Below are 24,153 nucleotides of genomic sequence, written 5' to 3' on the forward strand. Positions count from 1 at the left end.
CCATGTAGCATCCCGGGTACGTACAGGGCGAGAACTTAAGCCACTAGGCCACGGCACCAGGCCCGAGCCATCGCTTCTAACTTTGGGATCCACGTTGGCAGGAAGCTGGAGTAAGTTATTCCCATGTGGTATGTGAGCGTGTATCCACTAGGCTAAATGCTCACCCCGTATTTGTTATTTTCTTCTTAGCAGTTACTCTTTTTTTGAAAGGCACATTCACAGACTGAAACCAGAAACTTCTTCTGGGTTTCTCATTTGAGTGCAGAGGCCCAAGCACTTTTCAGCTGCTTTCCCAGGTGTAGTAGCAGTGAGCTAAGCCTATATATGATTCCATCATCACAGTGGCTTTATCTGCTATACCACAAAGCTGGCTCCTGCGTATTTTCCATTGTCTGAAAACAGCTGGATTATTTGAATCTGTTGTATTCTGTGTTTTACAGTGTGCTATTTTGATGAAGGAAATACAGTTTCACATAGATTTATCATTGGAAAAGGGAAAAGTTCTGGTACCTTTAAAAAGATCTGGACCGTACTTTGGAAATACTGTTATAAAGAAAAGATCCATGCTGTTACGAAAGGATGTGTGGCTTAATATGAGGGATGCAAGTCAAAGTTTCCTGAAAGTGTACCTTTAATAGGACGGAGTCCTTTTCTTAATACATAGAAGTGGATATTAAGACAAGTTTTGACTGCCAGTACCAAATGAAATTTTTTTTTAAAGATTTATTTTTATTGGAAAGGCGGATATACAGAGAGGAGAGACAGAGAGGAAGATCTTCCGTCCGATGATTCACTCCCCAGGTGAGCGCAACGGCCAATGCTATGCCGATCCGAAGCTAGGAGCCTCTTCCGGGTCTCCCACGCAGGTGCAAGGTCCCAAGGCTTTGGGCCGTCCTCTACTGCTTTCCCGGGCCACAGGCAGGGAGCTGGATGGGAAGTGGGGCTGCTGGGATTAGAACCTGTGCCCATATGGGATCCCGGGTGTGCAAGGCGAGGACCTTAACCACTACGCCACCATACCAGGCCCCCAAATGAAATTTTAAAGACACTTTATGATCTTAGCATTTCCAGAGTTGAATGTGAAACAAAATAAGTGTGTTTTAATGTTTTCAGCAAATATTAGGTGGATTTACCCTTCAATTTCTATTTAAAAATTTTAGACCCCTTTGAATAGGTATTGACATTCTGCAGTTCTTCCTTGCAGTATATTCTATCACTCTTAGTATTTACAGGAGCAGTATGCATATATCCAGGTACAGTTTGTGTTTTAAAAATTGTTGCCACAATTCTTTGCCTAGATCCTTCCAGCAGTGTCTGTAGCTTTCTGGTTGGATTGTAGAGGCTAAAATAACAAGACCCCCTCCCCCAGCACACCCAGTAAATGCCATATGCATCATATGATGAATTATGCAATACCTCTGTATAGACTGAAGTCTGAAGAAGCATTAAGAAACTTCATTAAGTGTAACTTTTTCCCATTTACTTGATGGTTACATATATTTCCTTTTAAACTTTACATGCAGTTTATTACCTCTTTTTCTGCATGGGATGTTCCATTTGTTGGTTCTCCAAGTTAGAAATCTGTTATTGGTTTCTTCGTAGCACTATTGTCATAAGTATGTCTGAGAATGTTAAGCAATGCTAGCAATAACCACCTTGCAACCTGTAGTTGTTGGGGAGGCTGGGAGGTGAAAATGGTATCCAGTTATATTAACTGGTATTGGACAAAATGTACTTTGTGAAGGTGGCTTTCAACAGTATGTGTATTGTTAGGATGTATTTTGGAAATCTGTGTTGTGTGCAGTTTTGAGATCTGCAGACTTGGAAACAGGTTTCCAAAATTTGAATTTGATCAGTTAACTACATGGATTCAGAAGTCAGCTACGTAACATTGATTTAAAAAAAGCAGTTCACTACTCTTCTCTGAAGGTAACCATTTTTATTTCTTTTAGACATGTCTTAGAATATTTAATATTCATATTTGTAAGTGACATACATCTGCTATGTTAGAAATACTTTAATATTTATTGATTGTTACTGTGAATGATAAGGATTTGGCTGTTACCAGTTCTCTTCCTTATTTTCTTCATTCATGTTTTAAATTTTGGTGTGAGCCTTCGTTCAGACTTCACATTACTGTAGTCATGTAAATATGGTTACATTTGCTTATAGAATTTGAATTTTTCTCAAGTTACAACTTTTGCATTTTAATATTTCTGTTCTTTGTATTCATAAAATTTCCTACTTGAATTTTTAACTCAGCAATGAAAAAAAAGGAACTAAATAGTGCTAAAGCTTAGAATTCAACATCTACAAACATTATAGCTACACTTTAGAAGTTTACAGTATACCAAAGTAAGCGTCAGTGACTGTCCGCATTTCTAATTTGTGTTCTTCTAGTGTTAACATCAGATAACCTAATTACTTTCATCTCCATCATAAACATTGTATCCTTCTGATTTGATGAGTTCAATTTTTTTTGAATCCTGAAAAAATACAACATCTTTTATTTTGCCCACAAAATCTTTTTTGAAAATTTCTTGAGTGACAATATTAACCTTCCGACCATATTCAAAGCCCCCTAGGTAACAAATACCATCATAATTCAGAGCAATAAACATTTTATGTGGATCAATATCCTTAAGAAAGATTAAGTTGTTGTCTAGGTAGGCCTTGATGAGAGTCCGATTTTGATTGACGACTACATGGTGCCATTTGTTACAACAGAGTGTGATATTACTATCACTTACTGATACGGACATTTTTCCTCCCAAGTTAACTGCAATTTTCAAGGTCTGATTATGGATACCAATTGCCAAAAAATCATTTTCTTCATTTTGAGCTTTTCCCATCCAAAATATTAAGCCGTCTGTTTCAGTACTACTGAAATTTAAAGATACAGTGGTGAACTGAAGGCTTCTTTCTTTATAATTTGGATCACTGTATTTAATGTAAGAGTTACCCATAAATTTTGCTGTTGAAAATGAAGTTCTGTTTTCACAGTACCTTCCAACCCAACCTAAAGCACACAGGCAGTTGTAAGAGGATTGGTTAGGTATGCAAAGTGATTGGTGGAGACAAGTGTTATTCAAACAGTGCTTAGATTGACTGCATGTATTTCCAGTCCATTGTGGCAAGCATCTGCAAGAAAAAGTTGTACCATTTGCTATACATTCTCCTCCATTTTTGCAAATATTGTATCCACAGGCTGTCCCATCACAGTCACCTACATTTGAACCATCTTTTGCTCCTAGTTCAGTTAATTGTAATTCTTGATTATTTATAATAACTTCTCGGACACAGCCTCTAAAACCTACAGGTTCATTTGCTGTTGCCATGGGGTTTACAAGATTTAAAGATGGCACTCCTCCAATATAGAAGTCTGTATTGGTGTCCAGGAAGTCCATTGTTGCCGGAGCAGTTTGTCTTACAATTATGCCATTTAAATCCAGGTAGCCTTCTGCACCAACTCTTCCTGCTTTAACCACATGCCAGATACTTCCATTGGCAGTTATATTTTGGGGAGTTTCTAAAATGCTAGTTCTGTCACCAAGGTTGTAGCGAAGTTGAATAGAACCTTTTACTAAAGAGAGACATAGAAAATCACCTGTAAAAAGGAAGATGGTATTCTGTTAGGAGATTTTATGGCCACTAAAAAGTTTTGATATTAAAAAATAACAAACCTGCTTCTCTTCAACAATATAAGGTGTAAAACTCACCAATACTGTTTTACTCCATTTTTTTACAAGAAATTGGGGAAGCAAAAAAAAGCTTTTAATGGTGGTTCTGTGAAAACCTCAATGTATGTGTACTAAACTTCACTTGTCTATATGTTGTTATCCACAAGCGTACATATGCCAGTTAGAGATTTCTACTGAGTATAAAAAAGATACTTCAAAGGTTTTTATCTCTGGACTTCCTTCTGTAAAATGGGCCTCTTCAGTCTCCCCACAATCTGGGATTTCCTCATCCACTCAGTTTTGTCTTAAGCCAGAGACTTAAATGTTACCATCTGTTCGTATCCTCACATAATCTATCACAAGATCTTTAATCAAATTGGCTTATCAGAAATGTTTCAGCTCATAAATATTGTAAATTCTGTTCACTTTTGTTGTGCCACCTTGGTTAAGTTTATTGTATTTAGTTGATGTTACTAGAAACATAACCATCTTTTCTTTCCCAATTTATTTTTCTAACACACACTAAAGTTAGGTTTTTTTTTGTTTGTTTGTTTGTTTTTTGTTTTTTTCTCAAAAGAAACCCATAACGCTACCTACTACCCTGTAATGGGACTGTTTTTGAAATAGGCATCTAAGTTCTTTAACATATCTGTAAGGGCTCCACAGTGTCTTAGATCTCTCTCCACGTTTAAGGTGCTCTTCCCTGTGCCTCCACTGTCTTTACTAACAACCATACAGCCTTATCTTCCCATGCCAGAGTCTGTACGTATTTTGAAATGTTTCTTCACCTTCATTATTTATCAACTAGATCAAAAGACTTTTCTGTCTCAGGTTCTCATCTAGATGTATTTGGCACTATGTTCCTTTTCTCTCTGGAATGCTATACATCTTCCCTCCCTGCCTTAATAAAAGCATTCCTTCCAGGCAGCTCAACACTTCCTGCACCTATCGAACTGTTAAGTCTTTCTTTGATAACATGTTTTGATTATTAACTTCCTTATTCACCATCTTTTGGACTTGGAGTGGACTCAGTGTTTATCCATTGTGTCTAACACATAAATAGATGCCCAATGAATAACTGTTGAATAAAGAAATATTTTTAGAGCTGAGGGGTTAAGACAGCTCTGCAAAGTCAGTCATAATCTTGTAGTATCTTGATTCCCTGCCCTTCTACCAAGGTCCTGTTTTAGTCATGAACTTAAAACTCATTTTGTAGCTCATTCATGATAGATTTTCCTTTTTGAAATTGTTGAAGACATTTCAGTAGTGCACTGATACGGAGCCATTTTGATGTAATCTCTCCCCACCAACACTTAGATTGTTTCTAGTAATCACCAAAAATGGTCCTGTGATTTTCACAAAGTAAGATCTTCAATGCCAAAATTCCATTTCTTGAGAACTTGAATGAAAACCAAATGTAAAATCTTAATTTTTAATGTCAGAGTTCTGAAAAAAGCTTAAGACTAAAAATCAAGATTATAGTAGTAACACCTGTGGTGCCATGAAACAGAGTAACTTAAGCCTCTGTTATTGAAGGACTATGCCAATCATGATAATATGGGGAAAAATGGGAGGGGGAGGAAGGAATCCTTTTACCTCTGAAAATGTTGTGGAAAGTAACAAAAGGAAAAAGGTGTTAAAAATCTGAAATAAAGTTTTAAAAGATTTTAACAGATTATTAGACTATATATAAAATTACTAAATATGTATGAATTGGAAACTTTGAAATGTGGATTCTGTGGTTTTATTTGGATACCAGTTAAAGAATTTTTGGAGCTACATATATGGATGCCTGTGCATGAAATCTATTAGCAATGCCTTTCCTATGCATGTTGTCCATTTTGACATTGGATTAGAATGGATTAATGTTAGAGGAATTGGTTACTTTCCACTTTATAATTATCTGTCATCAAAAGCATGGCAACATGCTCTAGACTTCAGAACTTTGAGCCAAGATAAACCTTGTCCTACTAATACAGTTGTAATAAAACTTGTCCTATTGCCATTTATATTTAGGAAGTCTAAATGCATAAATATACATACAGTGACAATAAATATGTGTTAATGAACTAGAAAGTCATTGGGATTTTACTTTTTTTGCAAAGATTGTACAACTCTTACCTGATTGTGCTTTTAAATGTTGTGCAACATAAAATAGGATCCCATCTGTAGCAAGAGGCTGAAATTGCAGCTGAATGTGAGTTGTTTTTCGAATATGAAAGGAAGCAAAAGACATCCATGATAATTTGTCACTTCTGAAAGATGGGTCACTTATAGAGAAAGCTGAGAGAAGGAGGAGAAAGAAGTTTCAATTCATCTGAATTAAAAATTGTTCATTAATAACAATTTAAAAATTTTAGAACTTAACCTTCCTACGAGTTGCTCATGGGAGAACTGTTGAGCTTTGAGGATTTTTTGAGGCCAATGGACTACTAACTGCATTTAATTCAGTTTCATGTGCTGAGGCAAATTATTGGCAAGTCTTCTGTTTGGGCAATGACCTTTTTGATTGTTACCATGTGGCACAATTCAATTATGCACTAGAATGCACAGCTGGGATTCTTTGGAATGGTCTACATTACTAATGCTTCCAGAAGCATGTTTCAGGTAGTGAGAGATAGAAAGCATAACCAAGTTCTTTAACTTCTGTACTCAAACTTTTGGCTGAGATATGGGGTATACTCAATTTAATACATGCAGAAGTGGGACAAAGACATATGTCCATATACTTCACCTCTTTAGATAGTGTTAACTCTTGGTTTTACGTTTTCATTTTTAAACATGAGGGGCTCTGCTATTAATTGAAGTAGAACCCCACTGTATGGATTTACAGGCATTTACCTGTTGCTTCTCTGTATACTTGGTCAATACTTGGTCAGGTGGCAGTTATTAGAGGAAGAAGGGTAGTTCGCATTTGGCAGTTTTCTCCTTATGGAATCCATATTCTTCCTCGTAGCAATGCTTTCGAGAGTATATGCTGGTTCATTATACTTGAATAATTAATCATTTTCTGTTTTTCTGCTTTGGGCCAGACTAATACTAGCTACTGCTTTAACGTTTAGTTTTCTAGAGGGCTTCCTGGTATGCTTGCAGAAATATTGTTTCATTTGACTTACTGCAATTTGGAATGATAGAGATTAGAATTACATGGTCAGGTAGCTTAAAAAAATGCAAGAATCCTGGATCCCACTCTAGGATATTACTAAAGCTGGGACAATGTTCAGGAAATACAATACATACTGCGGCTGTTTCTGACAAAGGTGCTTATTGGACTACATTTTAAAAAATTTCATTTTAACAATACATTTTAAAAATGTTTCAAAAATGAATGTCTTTTTGACATTTTAAAAAATAGTAATGAAGTAATATTAACTTGTAAGATATTCAGAGTATACAGAAGAGTATAAAGAAAAAGTGTATTTTTCAGCCCTTAACCCAGGAAACACTGTTCAGTTTATGCAGTGTGACTTCTTAAAATGTACTTTCAGCTAGTGTGTGTATATCTAATGCATTATTTTCCACAAATTACGTAATATAAAAAGCAATGCATAATGTACTTGCTCTTTGCATTTGCTGTTTTATGAAACTACCATGTTAATATTTTATCTCTTGTCGCTTTTAAGTATTTGCATAGTATTTTTTAAAACAATTGTTTTAAGAGTAATTTTAGTTTTACAAAAAAACGGAGTAGAAAGGTCTGAAATTCATGACCAACTCATAGGCTCAGCCTCCCTGTCAGTATTTTCCAACAGTGTATTACAGGTGACAAGTGTGTATTAACAAATTATCAGCCGAAGTCCACTATTTACATAGGCTTCACTCTGTTGAATATGTGTATTCTGTTGATTTAGACAGATGGGTGATCATGTGTATCCAACACATAGTATCACACAGATGGTTTATCACCGTAAGTTCTCTGTGCTTCAGTTATTTGGCCTTTCTCCCCTTGGCGCAGGTAGCACCAATCTTCTACGGCCTATAGTTTTGCCTTTTTGAGAGCATATAGGAGAGCACATAGTATGCAGCATTTCAGGTTGGTTTCTTTGTAATATACCCTCAAATTTCCTTCACTTTTTAAAGATTTGATGGCTAATTTCTTTTTAGTGAATAATACTCCATTGTTTGCATGTGTCAGTGTCCCTTCAACTACTGAAGGGACATTTTCTTCCAATTATGTATAAAACTGCCACAAAATGGGGTATGTTTTTGTGGATATGAATTTTTCATTAATTTGGGTAAATACCATTAAATACAATTGCTGCAGTATAGATAGAAATGTTTGATTTTGCACTCCCATCAGTAATGAGAGAGTTCTTTTTGTTCCATGCCCTTGTTAATAATTTGGTGATGCCAGTGTAACAGGTGACAGTGGCATCTCATTTTCAATTGCAGTGCTATAATTTTATAAAGGATGTCTCTGTGGTGAGGTGTCAATTTTTGCATAGTTATTGGGTTTTAAATTTCTTATTGTTGAATTAAGATTTATTTATTTTTACTTGAAGATTTTACAGAGAGGAGGAGAGAGAGAGGCTTACATGTGCTGGTTGACTGTCCGAATTGCTACAGTGACCAGATATGATCTGAACCTGGGTACCAGAAGCTGCTTCTGGGTCTTCCACATGGGTGCAGGATCCCAGGGACTTGAGCCATTCTCTGCTGCTTTTCTAAGTTATTAACATGAACCAGTGGCCATATGTTTAATTTATGTGGGGTTTACTGTGACTGTTATGAGGTAGAAATCAACTCAGTTTACTAGTGGGTAGCTAATGCTAGTAATGATTGGAAGCTGGGCCCAGCGTGGTGGCAAAGTGGCTAAAGTCCTCACCTTGAATGCACTGGGATCCCATGTGGGCGCCGGTTCTAGCCCCTGCAGCCCCACTTTCCATCCAGCTCCCTGCTTGTGGCCTGAGAAAGCAGTCGAGGATGGCCCAAAGCCTTGGGACCTTGCACTTGAGTGGGAGACCTGGAAGAAGCTCCTGGTTCCTGGCTTCGGATTGGTGCAGCTCCGGCTGTTGTAGCCACTTGGGGAGTGAATCATCGGATGAGGATCTTCCTTTCTGTCTCTCCTCACTGTATGCCTGACTTTGCAATAAAAAAATATTTTTAAAATAATTGGAAGCTATTTTTATGTGTTATAAATAACATCTACACTCTTTAGAAGAAGTATCTGCAGTATATAGATCAGAATAAAGAATATAGATAAGAAACACTTAACAGATTGGGTTTTGTGCTGGTATCTGGCTTTCTACATTACCTTGGCTACACTAGAAATCTGTAGGGGGCTCAGGAATGAAGACACCAGTCAAGACCAACCTGTTCTAAGCAGACGGAGTCCAGGGATCATTGTCTCATGAGGAAGTTTCTACTGAAACCATTGTTGATACTAAGTGTGAGAGCTGACAATTGTTTGTGCTCACTATAAAATAAGCACAATGTAAAAAATATGGGAAAGTTTATGGAGTAAGCAACTTTTTTTTTTTTCAAAAGAGACAAGATTATACTTGTGAGTTCACTGTAAACCAGCAGACTTTCTAGCCAGTGCTTTCTATAAGTTGTCAAAGCATAGGGAAATGGCATGTAAAAGCCACTGAACTAATTGTCACAAGAAATGGATTTTATTACCTTTGTAAATTTTAAGATGCTCACTGAACAATACTTCATTACATAATGATAAATAATAAACTATTAAAGCTAAAGCCTTTTAAGTAGTCATAGGAAATACCCAGTTAGATTTTTCTAGATTTTCTACAATCAAAGTATTGGTACAAGAAACATCTATTTACTATGCTTCAAGGATAAAGTAGAATAGAAAACTGACCAACTGTTTTATGATTCAGATGTTTCATAACTATATGAATATACCAGCAGCTTAGTCTTTGAGATACCTCAAGGTCTAAACACTATTTCTTGTTTGCCCTCTAACTCCTGCAAAAAGAACATTTTGGGATGAAAATATTGTCTGTATTTTGAAACCACAAATTAATGTTTCCTGATAGGCTGTCATCTGCTTGACTTACTGATTACCGATAGCCCTCTCTTTGTAGCAAAGGTTTGTACTGATACTTTTACTACGATCCCAAAAGTAGTGTTTAAGAACTGTGGCTGCTTGTTAGAACAGTAAAACCAAAGTTCTTTGTTTTTTTGTCACTGTGTGGAAACTGTATGCAAAGATAAATGTATGGTTTGTTAGAATATTGATATACCCTAGAGAGCAAATTAAACAGGGAAAGCAGGAAGGGGTATATGCATATGGAGGGCAGTGATGCCTTACTAGGTAGATGAAGAAGGGGCAAGTTTTACCTTGAAAGATGAAAGGCTGTGGGAATGAAATCACGATGTTAAGAGCTATATAGGATCTGAGACTTAGACCTGCCAGCAAGCTGACTTTCTGACTTACCATGGCCTGTGTCAGAGGCAAAGGACTATCTGGCATTAGCAGGAGCCTGAGAGCACTTTGGATGAGTCCTAATTGTCTTAAGAAAATGCAAAAAGCTTTGGGTGATATACATACTTCACAGGTTCTCTGGGTAGAAAATCTGAGTTCAAAGATCTAAATTTACTGTGATGTGAATGATCTTGCCTCCTCATATGATGCCAGAATCTCTGTCTTCACAAGGACATTTTCTACACGTAGATGAAAAGATAATCCAGAAGAAAAATGGCTGTGCTCCAAACTATATTAAAATAACAGATTAACAGAAAATCTCTCTACACATGAATGGCTCTAATATCAACCACTGGAAGGTTTTGAGCAAAGAAGTGACGGGATCTGCTCTGAGTTTTACAGTCATTTGTTTCTGAGACGAGTAATAAATATAAGGATGTCTCCTTATGAAACGATTACCACCATAATTGTGAGAAAAAGTAATGATGGCTTGGATAAGGGAAGTATTGATGAAAGCTGTGTAAAGTCACATTTCAAATACAGTTTTCAGGTAAGGTTGACAAGATTTGCTGAAAGATCACATGTGAGTGAGGGGGGAAAATGGGTAGTCAACAAATACATAAATTTGTTCTGAGTAACTGGGAGGGAAATGCTGCCTTAAGTAAAAGGAGAAGCACTTTGGGGCTTTTCAGTTTTTTTGTTCACAAGATGTGTAATACAACTTGGGCATACTTGAGATGCAATTTAGACTTTCAGGGTAGGGGATAGCTGGGTAAATTTATGTATGGTGTGAAATTTAGTGATAATTCAAGTGACAATCAACAAGAATATAAAATATTTAATAACCCATTTTTTCTAATGGACATGCAAACCTTTGCACTTGATGTTCCAAATGCTTATTTTTTGTCACAAAAACAAAATATATCCAACTATTTACTAAATCCTGGGCCATCAAGCCATAAAACCAAGGGATAGCTATCATATAGACATTTATAGATTTGTGCAGATATTCAAAAGAAAGGCAAGCTAACTGCCTGTCAGTCACAGACTTGTTTTGTTGCAGTTTTTCAGTCTGTACCTTGTGTGTGGCTGAGCATATCTTTGAAGTGTTCTAAGTTCACTTGGTCTGCTAGAAAGAATGACAATTTGTGTTGCAAGTGCTTCTAAGAAGTACATAATAAAAAACTGGCGTTTAACAGTTTACTTTGACATGCTTTTAACCTTTCAGAAGTGTTGCCTTTGTGAAAAGGGCTTTCATATATTTTTCATCCAGACTTTCCAAATGTTTCTATGTTGTCTTCTCTGCCTGTCTCCCTCTTCTGCCTGCACCCCCCTTCTCTTTCTCACATAAAAACATACCATTTATCATCATTATTTCACTCCTTTTAAGGGCAAGCTCTGTAATTTCTAAGGATTCCAGAGGATAGCTCCCTAAAAGGAGGATATTTCATATGATCAGCATACAAACCTCCAGGTCAGTAAATCAATATGAGTACACCACTGGGATAAACTCATATGCATGATTCAGATTTTATCCACTATACCTACGATGTTTTGCATTGCTAATCTAGAATGTCCTCCAGGAGTGTGTCTGCAACAGTTCCTTTATCTTACCTATCTTTCTTAATTTTTATGATGCCCCATATTCTGTGGGATATTCAACTGATGTTTCCATAAAACTGTATTTACATCAAACCAGCTTTGTGAAACAACGCTGTGCACATCTAGAGGTACACAATGTAGAACCATCTACATTTACTAGTAAAGTTATTCTTGACAGCAGTGTTAACTTTCATGGCTAAGTCTAGGGAAAATCAAATATCTTTTGAAATGCTTCCTACATGTTGAGTATACAACATTTTTTACCCTTACCAGAATTATTCTGATGAGTAGATGTTAAAAAGATCTTTCTCTTTTCCTCCTTCCCTCCCCTCCTCATTCTATCAGTGTGGGTTCATTATGTTTACTCAGTGTATTATAATCTGTTATTATCAAAACTTCTGATTTTGCTAATTGGGGACCTTCAAACCTGTCCTGTATCTTCATATCTTAGGGAGTTTTGCTTGGAAAAAGACTTAATGCAATTTTGTATATAGGAATTTTTTTGGACAGTGCTTTTGGAAGCAACTCTCCCATGACCTTGTTTAAGAAGGATTCCCAGAGGAATCTGTACTAACCACTAACTATTTCAGTTTCAGTATTGACTGGCACCAGGCCAATAAAATATGAAAAAAAACTAGAATGGAGTGGTGAGTAAAACATTTGAATTGTAATGATGGCTCTGATTATTCAATACATAGATTCCTAAAACAAACAGTATTTTGAGTGAATAGTATTTTTCTTCAAGACATTTAAAATAGGCAAAATGGAACATCAGGGAAAGATTTTTTTTTTAGGCACAAATCATTCCTTTGGCTAGAGCACAAGTTGGCATAATATTGAAGATCAAGAGGAATACTCAAGGACCTATAATGGTTTATTGAAAGGACTGGAGTTGAAAGGAGGCACTTTGGAAACGGCTCCCCACCCCCCAGGTAATTGCCCTTCAGATATATTTATGGGCTGTTACATTTAGTCCCAATGAATTAATGAATTGTTCTTATTTTTAATTATTAAGAAATCCCAATTTCATCAAATTCCAATGTGCCAACAGTCACCTAATTTTAGGTTTCCATCCTTTCCCTACACCTCAGATATTACTCTGGAAAGCTGAAGTGGAGATAAATGGGGAGAGTGGTATAGTTGTTTTGCTATTTGTTATATTCATTTTTTAACTCTGTTGTTGGATTCTGGATACATTTGGGGGGTTTATGATGATAGGGCAGGGTCTTTCTTGCCTACTGTTGTTGTGGCAGACACTCCCTAGATCTTTGAGTACTCTTCAACTCACTGCTGATTCTTCTGCCATGTGCCTTACAGTTTAGAGCTCTTTAAACAATTGTTTGAAATTGGGTAGGTGGAGGGAGAGATAGAGGGAGCAAGAGCGAGCTGGCATCATGAACTCTTGAAAAGACCAGTATAGTTTGCCTGATCTTACATGAATCCCATTCAGCACTGTTGTTGTGAAGTGATTGCAGTCTCTGACATTTTTGTTCCAGGACATCTTACCCTTTTTGTAGAGATTATTTGAAGATTACTCATGCCTGCTTATCTTAGTTGTTCCCACAGAACTCCTGCTAGAGGGGACACTCAGATTGAATTCATGGCTTTAGCCTGGTCTGGCCTTGACTTGTGGATATCTGTGGCTGTGGGCGGCGGGGAGGCGGGGTCGTGGGGATTCTTTCAGTCTAACCAATAAATAAAAAGAAACATTAAAAACATCTCAGAGGTCAGTGTTGTGGCTTAGTGAGTTAAGGTGTTATCTGCAGTACTGGCATCTCATACGGATGTGGGTTTAAGTAATGGTTGCCCCACTTTTGTTCCAGTTGCCTGTAGATGCTCCTGGGAAAGCAGTGGAAAATATTTCAAGTTCTTGGGCCCCTGTACCCACATGGGAGACCAGATCCACATCCCGGCTCTGGCTTTAGGTCTGATGCCGCCCAGACAACTAGGGCCATTTTGGGAATGAGTTAATGGATAGAAGATGAAACTTGCTCTTCAGATAAGATAAAACCTTTAAAAAGAGCCCACAGTGATGCAGGTGACCATTGACAACACAGATTAGGATTTTTCAGGTGTCTTCCGATGTGTTTCATGCATTTTGGGTATATGTGGTGCAATGGTAAAGTGTCTTCTAGAAATATATTCATATATAAAGGAAGTTTCCCAGATTAGTCATCTTAATAAAAGAACCTGGCAGACAGGTTTGTCTAGTACACAAACTTGCAAGTTGTTATATGGCAGGACAGAGCAGAATTTGTGACCTGCACATCTGTCAGTTGGATTGGTCCACTAATTTAATTCTTGTTTGTTACCAATGTTACATTTACTCAAATTTGGTTAGGGGAAAGGGGGTGCAATTGAGATACTAGAACAGTCATTCTTACAAAGAGTAGGGGGAGAGCCCTGCGTGATGGCTCAGTGGTTAGGTTCTTGCCTTGCAGGTGCCAGGATCCCATCCAGTTCCCTGCTTGTGCCCTGGGAAAGCAGTAGAGGATGGCCCAAGAGGATAACCTGCATCCATGTGGGAGACCTGGAGGAGGCTCCTGGCTCTTGGCTTTGGATTGGCTCAGCTCCAGTCGTTGTGGCCACTTGGGGAGAGAACCATGGACACAAGACCTTTCTGTGTCTCCTCTCTGTAAATCTGCCTTTTCAATGAAAAAAAAAAAAAAAGGTTGGGAGGACATTGTGTTTTTGAGAACTGATTGGATATTTTTGAAACAGGTTCAATAAAAAGAAATTATCCATGCTTCGGTAAACAAACAAAAAAACAGTTGAACTATGACACTCTGATATTTCTGATGGTGATAGCTAAGGTTCCTAGCAGGAGAGTTATCTGGAGATGGCAGTGATTACGAGCTTTAGTTTGGGACAGCAAGTGTGAGAGAAGCGATATGAACAGATTTGTAGGTATTGGGAAGAGACATGATCATTTCTCACTTGACATTTTCTTTTTTTTTTTTTTTTAGAGTTTTTTTTTTCTTATTTTTTGAAAGGCAAAGTTAAAGAGGGAAAGACAGATATAGAAAGTCCTTCCATGCATTGGTTCACTTCCCAAATGGCTGCAGTGGTCAGAACTGGTCCAGGTTGGAGCCTTGAGTTCCAATCAGATTTACATGGGCCACCTTCCACTGCTTTTTCCAGTTGCATCAGCTTGGACTTGGATTGGAAATGGAGCAGCTGGATCTAGAACTGGTGCCTATAAAAGATGCCAGAGCACAACATGGGGGAAATCTGTTGGGAGTGGGAGATTTGGGGGGATGAATCCCAGTCTACAAAATTGTACCACAAAATTCAAAATAAAAATATAAAAAAAAAATGCAGAGTTGTTAGCCATGGATCTAAGTTGCTGTGCCAAAACATTGGCCCCTATGTTACATTTTGGGAGAAATAAAACAATTCCAAGTAGTATACACTGAAAGAGAAATATGAGAATATCTGAATTACAAATATACTTGGCTTTTTGTTTTCATTATGTTTTTCCTTAGTTTCATATTGTATCTTTAGGTTTTGTTTACTTTTTAATTATTCAGTGATGCTGTCTGAATTGCAATGATACAGGTCATGCATCATTTTTTATATCAAACAGATTTTAAAAGGTCTAATAATTGTTTCTGCATGCTTCTTGCTCTTTAACGTGGAAGGGTATGGATGGGTTACTTAAACTGTCACGCCTGAGGAACTGCTTTATAAAGACCACCTTATTGACTGCTTCCCCATCCCCATTTCGGTTCTAGCTGTATCTGCTCTGCAAAACTTGGCACTGAGTAACTGTGTTCACATTTGTGGTGCCCTATTGAAGCACTCCTAAACTTCTTTTAGTATATCATGCATACGCTTGCCAAAAGGTATTTGGTTTTCAGCAGTTTGGTGGAAAAAAACACCACAGGGGATCTTATCACCCTCATGAAAATAGCTAAAGATATCCGATAAATTGTTCCAACACTTCTTTTATAAAAAGCTGATGCTTGGCTAGAAAGAAAGACTATTCTGATGTCAAGAAAAGCAGAGATAGAAATCAAGTAGATAAGGGGAGTGATAGAGCTAGGTATTACCTTGAGAGTATGTGGAAAAATATGCTAGCAACTCCAGTCTTTAGTCTTCAACTGTTGATAGTATGGGTACCAGAGAAAAATCTACAGACTAAACTCTTGATATGTTATGAAGACCATTCACCAAATAAAGCTGGGGCCTAAAGGATACTCTTGATAGCTAGTTTGGAGGTTCTAGCAGGGGAGCATAGCTATTGTAGGGTTGAAGCATAATTTTGGTTGAACCTGGCTGTTTTTTGGGCAGTCTAGACTGGCTTATAACTCTAACAAAACATATGTCAACAGTTTAGGTGCAGAACATTTTTAGGAGGGGTGTGCAGAGAAATCCTCAATACCGTAGTGAGGAGTAACTAATCTTTGTGTCCCACTTAGTGAGGTATAAGTGAATCCATGCTGACTGTTTCCTGTCTGACTCTAAGCTTTCCTTGTTCTCTATCTATTCTAGATTTTTTGTTTGTTGTTTGTTTATTTGTTTTGAGGGGTTTCTGGAGCAATCCTGATGGTCATTGCCAGAGAGGGTGGGGACCCAAAGTTGGAACCAAGCGAGGACCAGGGGAAGCTCGAGGAGTGCAACCATTTGTATACCCTTGACCACAAACTGGTCCTCCTCTAGTGGGAATGGTTGTCCTCTTAGACCGAGCATGCAGCTTCAGGAGGGATGCACATGGAGCAGTGAGGGAGGAAGGGGACACCCGCCTAGCCAGCCAGATCAGCCAAATCAACCCTGGAGATCAATGGGGTGACAGATGTCACAGCCAGATTGCCCTCATAGCCATCGGATACTCTATCAAAGGGCAACTTTGAGTTTTATCACCCCTGGGGACAATGCTGTAGGTTGTCAATAGAGAGGGTTGAGCCACCATCTGCAGGACTGGCATTGCCATGTGGGCACTAGTTCAAATCCTGGATGCTCTGCTTTTAATCTAGCATCCCTTCTGGAAGGCATCCCATTGAAGGCACCAGAGGATGGGCTAGGTCTGAGCCCCTGCCATCCATATGGGAGACTAGGAAGAATCTCCTGGCTCTAGGATTTGTACTGGACTAGCCCTAGCTGTTGTAACCATAAAAGGAGTAAGTTGGGCCCAGGGTGGTAGCCTAGTAGCTAAAGTCCTCACCTTGAATGCACCAGGATCCCATGCTTCCCATCCAGCTCCCCACTTGTGGTCTGGGAAAACAATCAAGGACAATCCAAAGCCTTGGGACCCTGCACCTGCATGGGAGACCTGGAAGAGTCTCTGGGCTCCTGGCTTTGGATTGGCTTAGCTCCAGCCATTGCAGCTGCTTGGGGAGTGAATCAGTAGATGGAAGATCTTCCTCTCTGTATATCTGGTTTTCCAATAAAAATACATCTTAAAAAAAAATCGTGAACCAGAGGGGGTAGGATCTCTCTGTGTATTTCCTTTTCTCTCTCCCTATAACTCTGCATTTCAAATAAAATAAGATGCTAAAAAATATATCACTACTGATGTCTTTTATCTCATTTTAAACACAGACACATACACATGGACAGCTGGTTATTTCGAATGTTGGTTCTGGGTAAAGAGGGAAATATCTTCCCTTTAATAATCTCTTCCTATCCTATTGTATGGTCTACTTAATACTGCTGGTTTGTAAAACTAACATAAAAACATTAATAGAGTAATTCTGGGTGAGTAATGTCTACTAGGGGCCTGGAAGAAGCAAATACAACTTCTTCATTTTAATACAAATTTAATAAGTGAGGGTTTTTGTGGCTAAGTTAGAATGGAAAGTGAAGGAGGGGAGAGAGATTTCCCATCAGCTGAATCATCCCTAACTGCCCACAACAGCTGAGGCTGGACCAGGATGAAGCCAGAACACTGGAACTCTTATTTGAGTTTCCCATAAGTGTGGCAATGATTCCCAGTACTTGGGCCATGTGGATAATGCTTTTCCAGGTATATTAGCAGGAAACTGTGATAACCACTACACTATATGGAAACCTAGCTTATTAGCAGGAAACTGAATTGGAAGCAGTGTAACAGGTGCTCAAGAACGGCATTCCAATATGGAATGTGTATGTCCTGAGAGATGGCTGTCATTACCCCTACCTCCACAAATGTTTGTAACTTTGATGAAGTCCCACTTACTATTTTTCTTTTTAATTGTGTGCTTTGGGTTTCATAGCTAAGAAGACAGTGCCAGTGAAAACCAAGATCATGGATATTTCCCCCTAATTGTTGAATGATGTTAGCTTGTATAGGGCTATTTTTAAGTATGTTTTGGGATAGCATTGCAGCTCAAATCCTAGTTGGGTTTTTTTTTTTTGTAATATTTGATGTATATTTTTATTTTCACTTATTTGAGAGGCAAAAAGAAAGAGACAAGAGATCATCCATCTGCTGGTTCACTCCCCAAATATACATAGCAGTTATGGCCATTTCTACTGCCTCTAAGGGTGCCCATCAGAAGGAAACTGAAATCAGAATCAAAACCAAGACTAGGGCCAGGCCATTCCAGTATGGGACCTGACATTCCACTGAGTCATATGCCTGTGCCAAGATATTCATTTTGTATTTTTTTATGCTTTACTTGTCCTTAAAACATTAGGATTGTATACATGCTACTATTTTATACAGTACCATTTTAGTGGGTATTCCTCATTCAAAATCCTTGGACCTGCAAGTATTTTGGATATCTGATTTTACATTAGAGGTAGGGGAGGGGAGACATAAAGAACCACCCCCCAAAAAAGTGGGCAAATCCTATCTGCTGGTTCATACGTCCAAATATTCCCAAACTCCTAATAAAATTGGGGTGGGCTGGAACCAGAATCTGGAAAGTCAATTTGAGTCTGTCACACAGATGGCGTATGAGTAAGTACTTAAACCATTATTGCTACCGCTTCCCAGGATCTGCATTAGCAGGAAAGTGGAATTAAGAACTGGAGCTAGGAAAGGAACTGAGGAATTCCACTGTGGGACACAAGCATCCTAATAGGTGGATCAGCCATTAGTCTAAACCCTGTTCCTAGACATCTCATTTCCTTTCATTTTAAAATATTCATATACTTAATTCATATCTTTTATATGTTCATACATATAAAGTGAGGTATCTTGAGGATGTGGTCCAAGTTTAAAAAATGATTTATGACCCACCCTGCCAATGCTGCCAAGGGTTGCATAGAACCACCAGAATATCTGTCCCAGTGCAATGGTGGTTGCACTCCAAATTAGGCCGAAGAAGGGGCACTGAGAGCTATTAGAGGTGTTTAAAGTGGTTACTAAGAACTTCTACAAAATAGGCCATTGCACTTTCATGTGAGCAAGAGTGAAGGGACAAAAGATGGATTAGATGGGTCCCAGAGGGTCTCCAAAGACCAGGCTGTTACACCTACTGACACACATGAGAGCAGGACCTGGGGGTGACCCTGGCTGGGATTCTCAAAGGATCTTCAATGGTTGAGCTCTTGGAATTGCCAGTATATGTGAATTCTGAGTCTGGGCACTAGCATGGTAGGGGTTCTAGAGTGTTACTCTGACCAGGCCAAGATGCCCACTGGGAAGCACAAGAGCTCAGAGAACTAGGCTAAGCCTCTGCACCCATGACCACACTTGAAAACTGGCATTGGGGCCTGGACTGGTCGGGATCTGTAGGGGTCTCCCCAGCTAGGTAGCTGCATCTACTAGTAATCACAAGAGCCAGGTTTGAGCACGAGGTGGGCCAGGCAGGGTCAGGCAGCTGCAGTTGTCTCTTAGTGGAAGTGCCGGGTCTGGAGGCCACCCTGGCAGTAGTTCAAGAGGGATTCCTTAATTGGGCTAGGTACTCACTAGACAGCATGAAAGATAGGTTGGAAGAACGGCATAGTAGGGGGATCAAGAGTTCTTGACTGGCTCACTGCACCTGCCAGTGTGCAGGAGAGCTGACACGGGATTAGGTTGGACCAGGCTGCTGAACCTCTGATCAAGTGAGAGTAGAGGCTCGGGGTGGGTAGGGTCAGGCCACTACATCTACCTGTGCTCATGGGAACTGGTATTAGGAGCTAGCCTGGTAGGGGTTCTGGAGCAGTCCCCAGCCAGGTAGACACACTTGCAGGTTTGAATAGGAGGCAGGGCTGGCAGTGGTTTGCATCAGGCCAGGGAACACAAGAACCAGGTCTGGGGGTGAGCCAGGTAAGGTGATGTGTTCAGGAGCAAACTTCCTGAGTCACAGGAGTACCTTAGGTCAGCAGGACTCCCAATCTCAGGGAATATCCCAGATGTGTGGTTTGTCTGTGGAGCATGTGTTATAAGACTCCCCAGCGCCTATAAAACTGTACTACATAATACAATGTAAGCAACAATAAAAAAAAAAAAAAGACTGAGCTATCTCCATTGCTAATTCCCATGCAAAAATGAAGAACACATTCAGATACATATCAAAAACAAGACAATCATCTCCTCTAATCCAGAAGAGACCTCAAGTAACTCTTCAAAGGATGGAAAGAAAAGGAAGTGGAACAACACTTCAGGCCAAGTTCAAGAGAAAGCACCTACGCATGTGGGACACTCTGACTTGGACAATCATCAGGCTTATAACTTATACAGAGAAAATAATAAAGAGCCTTTGTGAGGAAAGATAGACTAGGTCACCTTTTAAATAAAGGTTCCAGCAGTTCCTTAGAGTATTCAAGATGACATGGGGGAACATAATCATAGCCACTGAAGGGAAAGCCTTTGGCCAGTGATAAGAATCCACTAGATGAGGGTTAGAATCAGGACAATCACACAGCAAGCATAGAGCCACAAGCCAGAGGTCACACCTCCCCTGCTCTACGTCCTAATACCCTCCTCCAACTCCCAAAGCAGCAGGGAAGACAAAAACATTTCTATCCCTCCATCCCAAACAGTGGCGCACATGGATCTGCAGTCCCCTCACCTTTGTAACTAATATTAAAAAGTAAAAAAAAAAAGAAAAACTGATTTGTGCATCAAACAGATTTTACATATATATGTGTGTATATATATATACATATATGTGTGTGTATATGTATATGTAATAGCCTGAATACTTATACATGAAACCAAGTATGGACATTGAACCATTTGATTGCACTATCCTGTTTTATGATTGTAGTTATTTGAGTCTTTTATTTTCTTCATTAATAAAATTAAGGATTTATTAATATTTATATTTTAAAAGTTTTACCTTTCCTGTCTTTATTTTCTAAAAAATTATTTTGATATACAGAGAGGAGAGACAGCTGCAAAGATCTTAAAGATCTTCCATCTGTGGGTTCACTCTCTAAGTGGCAGCAGCAGCTGGACCTGAGCTGATCTGAAGCCAGGAGCAAGAAGCTTCTTCCAGGTCTCCATGCAGGTGCAGGGTCCCAAGACTGTGGACTGTCCTCTACTAATTTCTCGGGCCACAAGCAGGGAGCTTGCAGGAAAGTGGAGCAGTTGGGACATAAATCAGTGCCCATAAGGGATTTAGCCAATGAGTTGTCACGCCGAGCCCCCTATTATTTTCTACTCTATTTTGTTTATTCTAAACTTTAATAGTTTCTTACTTTTGCTAGTTTGGGATTTAGTTTGTTCTTTGTGTGTACTAAATCACTTTATGCCTGCTGGCTTGATTTTTAGACAGTTTGTAATATGTGTTAGTGTGGTTTTCTTTGGATTTATCTTAGCTGAAATCTTTGGGTTTCTGAAGTCTGTATATCAGTTTCTTTCCTAAGATTTGGGAATTTTTGAGCATTTCTTTACAATTTATTATTATTACTTTTATTTAAGAGGCAGATTTTACAGAGAGAAGGATAGACAGAGAGCATGGGGTCTTCTCTGCACTGGTTCATACCCATATGGCCAGTATGGTCAGAACAGCACCTATCCGCAGCCAGGAGCCGTGAGCTTTCTCCAGGTCTTCTATGTGGGTGTGTAGGCTCAAAGACTTGAGCCATCATCCACCGCCTTCCCAGACAATAAGCAGGGAGCTGCATCAGAAATGTTGCAAGCCAACACACAAAATAGCACCTACATGGAATAATGACACTGTAGGCGGAGAAGTAGCCTGTCACACCACCAAAACAGTCCCTTTCCATCTTCTTTCTCTAGGACTTCCGTAATGGATTTTTAAATTGAGTCTGTCTGATAATGCCCCTGAGTCCCTTCAGTTCCTTTGATTTTCTTATTTTTTTCCATCTCAGACACAGTAATTTCAAATGACCATTCAAGCTTTTTGATTCTTCTGCCAGATTAAGTATACTGTAGAATTTTTACATTCATTTAACATTTTTTTTCAGCTCTAGAATATCAGTTTGGCTCTTTTTTTCTGCTTTACTTTGTTAACCTGTTTACTTTGTTCAATGCATGATTTTCTTAATTAGATTAGCTTTCTGTGTTCTGTATAACTGATTGATATCCTTGTGTTAGATATTTTACATTTCTTATCATGAAGCTCACAGATCTGTCTTCTCAGAAAAGACTCCCCTCATAGTCTTTCCCTACAGGCTTTATGCAAGGAAATACTTTCTGTAAAAATCTGAGCTAGAAGACTTCTCAAGCCTTTTCTGGGCAGCTGCTTAAAAACACATTTCTAACATAATCCTCGCTTTTGTTTTTGGTAAGCTTTTTTGTACCTAATTCCATCATTTCTTAATATTTAGTCAGGTACTTCTAGCCAGATGTTTACTGCATCGTTTATCTAGCAATTGAACCATTCAGTTTTGTGAGCGGTATTTCTTACCCTTTTTCTGGAACTGTTATCCAAATGATACACTTTAATCTTCATAGTCTCACCTGATCTTGAACTAAATTGTTAGCTCTTTGAAGGAAAAATCACTCTTATCATGTTTTGGAATTCTTCGAACTGCCAGAGTATTTCTACAGAATTACATTTTAAAATTGAATAGACTGTTGAACTTTTAAAAATATATTTATTAAAATATTTGGTCATAGCCGGTATGATGGCTCAATTGGCTAATCCTCTGCTGACAAGACCCATAACTCCCATATAGGTGCTGGCTCATGTTCCACCAGCCCCACTTCGATCGCAGCTCCCTGCCAATGGCCTGGGAAGGCAGTAGCTGCTCAGTGGTCACTGTTTATTCCTGTTAGGTAGTGAACCAGGGAATGGAAGATCTTCTCTGTATAGCCTTCTCTCTGTAATTCTACCATTCCAATAAAAATAAATTCTTTTAAAAACAAATGTAAAACAAAATATTTTATTTGATCATTTTGAAGTTGCGCTCAGGTAGGCATTTGACACAGCGCTTAAGAAATCACTTGGAATCCCACCATCCTGCATGTGAATGTAGGATTATAAGGCAGAAATATAATAAACTAAAGGTCTTGCAGTTCTATTAAGAAGCAGAAAAAGAACTTGCTGTGAATGCCCAAGTAGTCAAAGACACCTGAAAATTAATATTGAAAAACAGATAAACATGGTAATTAGCCAAGAAATGGCCATTTACTGTCATGTGGGTTAGCTGCTATTAGGAAAATCAAAGACTTGGCCAAAAACCATTGGAATTGAATTTATCCATTACTTATAGTTAATTTTAAAAGTTATTTATTTTTATTGGAAAGGCAGAGTTACAGAGAGAAGAAGAGATACAGACAAAGATCTTCTATTCACTGGTTCAGTCCCCAAGTGCCAACAACTGCTTGAGCTTAGCCAATCCAAAACCAGGAGCCAGGAGCTTCTTGTAGGTTTCCCACATGGATGCAGGGTCCCAAGGCTTTGGGTAATCCTCTACTGCTTTCCCAGGCCACAAACAGGAAATTGGATGGGAAGTGGAGCAGTCTGGAAGTGAACTGGCACCCATATGCAATCCTGGCACATGCAGGGTGGGGATTTAACAACTAGGCTCTCATGCTGGACTCACCTATGATTTATTTTGTTTTATTTTTTATTTTTTTATTTTTTTAAAGAGGAGGAGAGACAGAAATATCCCCCATCCAATGATTTACTCCCCAAGTGATCGGTGACTTGTTGGATCATAAAGTATGTATGGCATCACAAAGATATTTAAGTGGCTTGGAAGTTTGCCTATTGCATTCAAAATGCCAAAATGTATGCAGATTTTTTGTTTTAGATATTGAGGAAAAAATGAAGGAATATTACTTTTCGAATGGAAAAACTGATGAATTACCAATATTTCCTGCTAGACTAAAAGCTAAAAAAACACATAAGGGCATGTAAGTTGGGTTTATGTCAGCAATGGGCAGCAGATAAAATTTAGCAGTATTAATAAAAATATTCTAAGAAAAAAAGCCATTCACCCAAATATTTGGCAAAATAAATTGGGAGGAAACTCTGAGATAGGAATAATTGTACAGTTGTAAATCAGATTATCAGTGAAGACAGCTATAACAGAAGAAAAAATCAAGTAAACAAGGTCTGATTATATCGAAAAGAAACCAAATATACTAGCTACTTCTAAAATGTTTGTGAAACTTGATTCTGCTATAATATTTCAGTAACTACTTTAGATTGGGTT

General features: G+C 38.5%; 1 protein-coding gene across 1 annotated transcript in view; it reads right to left on the minus strand.

Annotated features, from left to right (window-relative positions):
• Positions 1–2,417: 2,417 nt before the first annotated feature.
• Positions 2,418–24,153, minus strand: part of EYS (eyes shut homolog) — a 1,254,974-nt gene continuing 1,233,238 nt past the window's right edge. Inside the window, 2 exon segments of the mRNA XM_040983150.1 lie at positions 2,418–3,607; positions 5,802–5,963. Of these exon segments, the coding sequence (XP_040839084.1) occupies positions 2,418–3,607; positions 5,802–5,963 (1,352 nt within the window).

Source organism: Ochotona curzoniae, unplaced genomic scaffold (genome assembly GCF_017591425.1).
Source record: "Ochotona curzoniae isolate NIBS_2020 unplaced genomic scaffold, NIBS_Ocur_1.0 contig_3819, whole genome shotgun sequence".
Taxonomy (NCBI): domain Eukaryota; kingdom Metazoa; phylum Chordata; class Mammalia; order Lagomorpha; family Ochotonidae; genus Ochotona; species Ochotona curzoniae.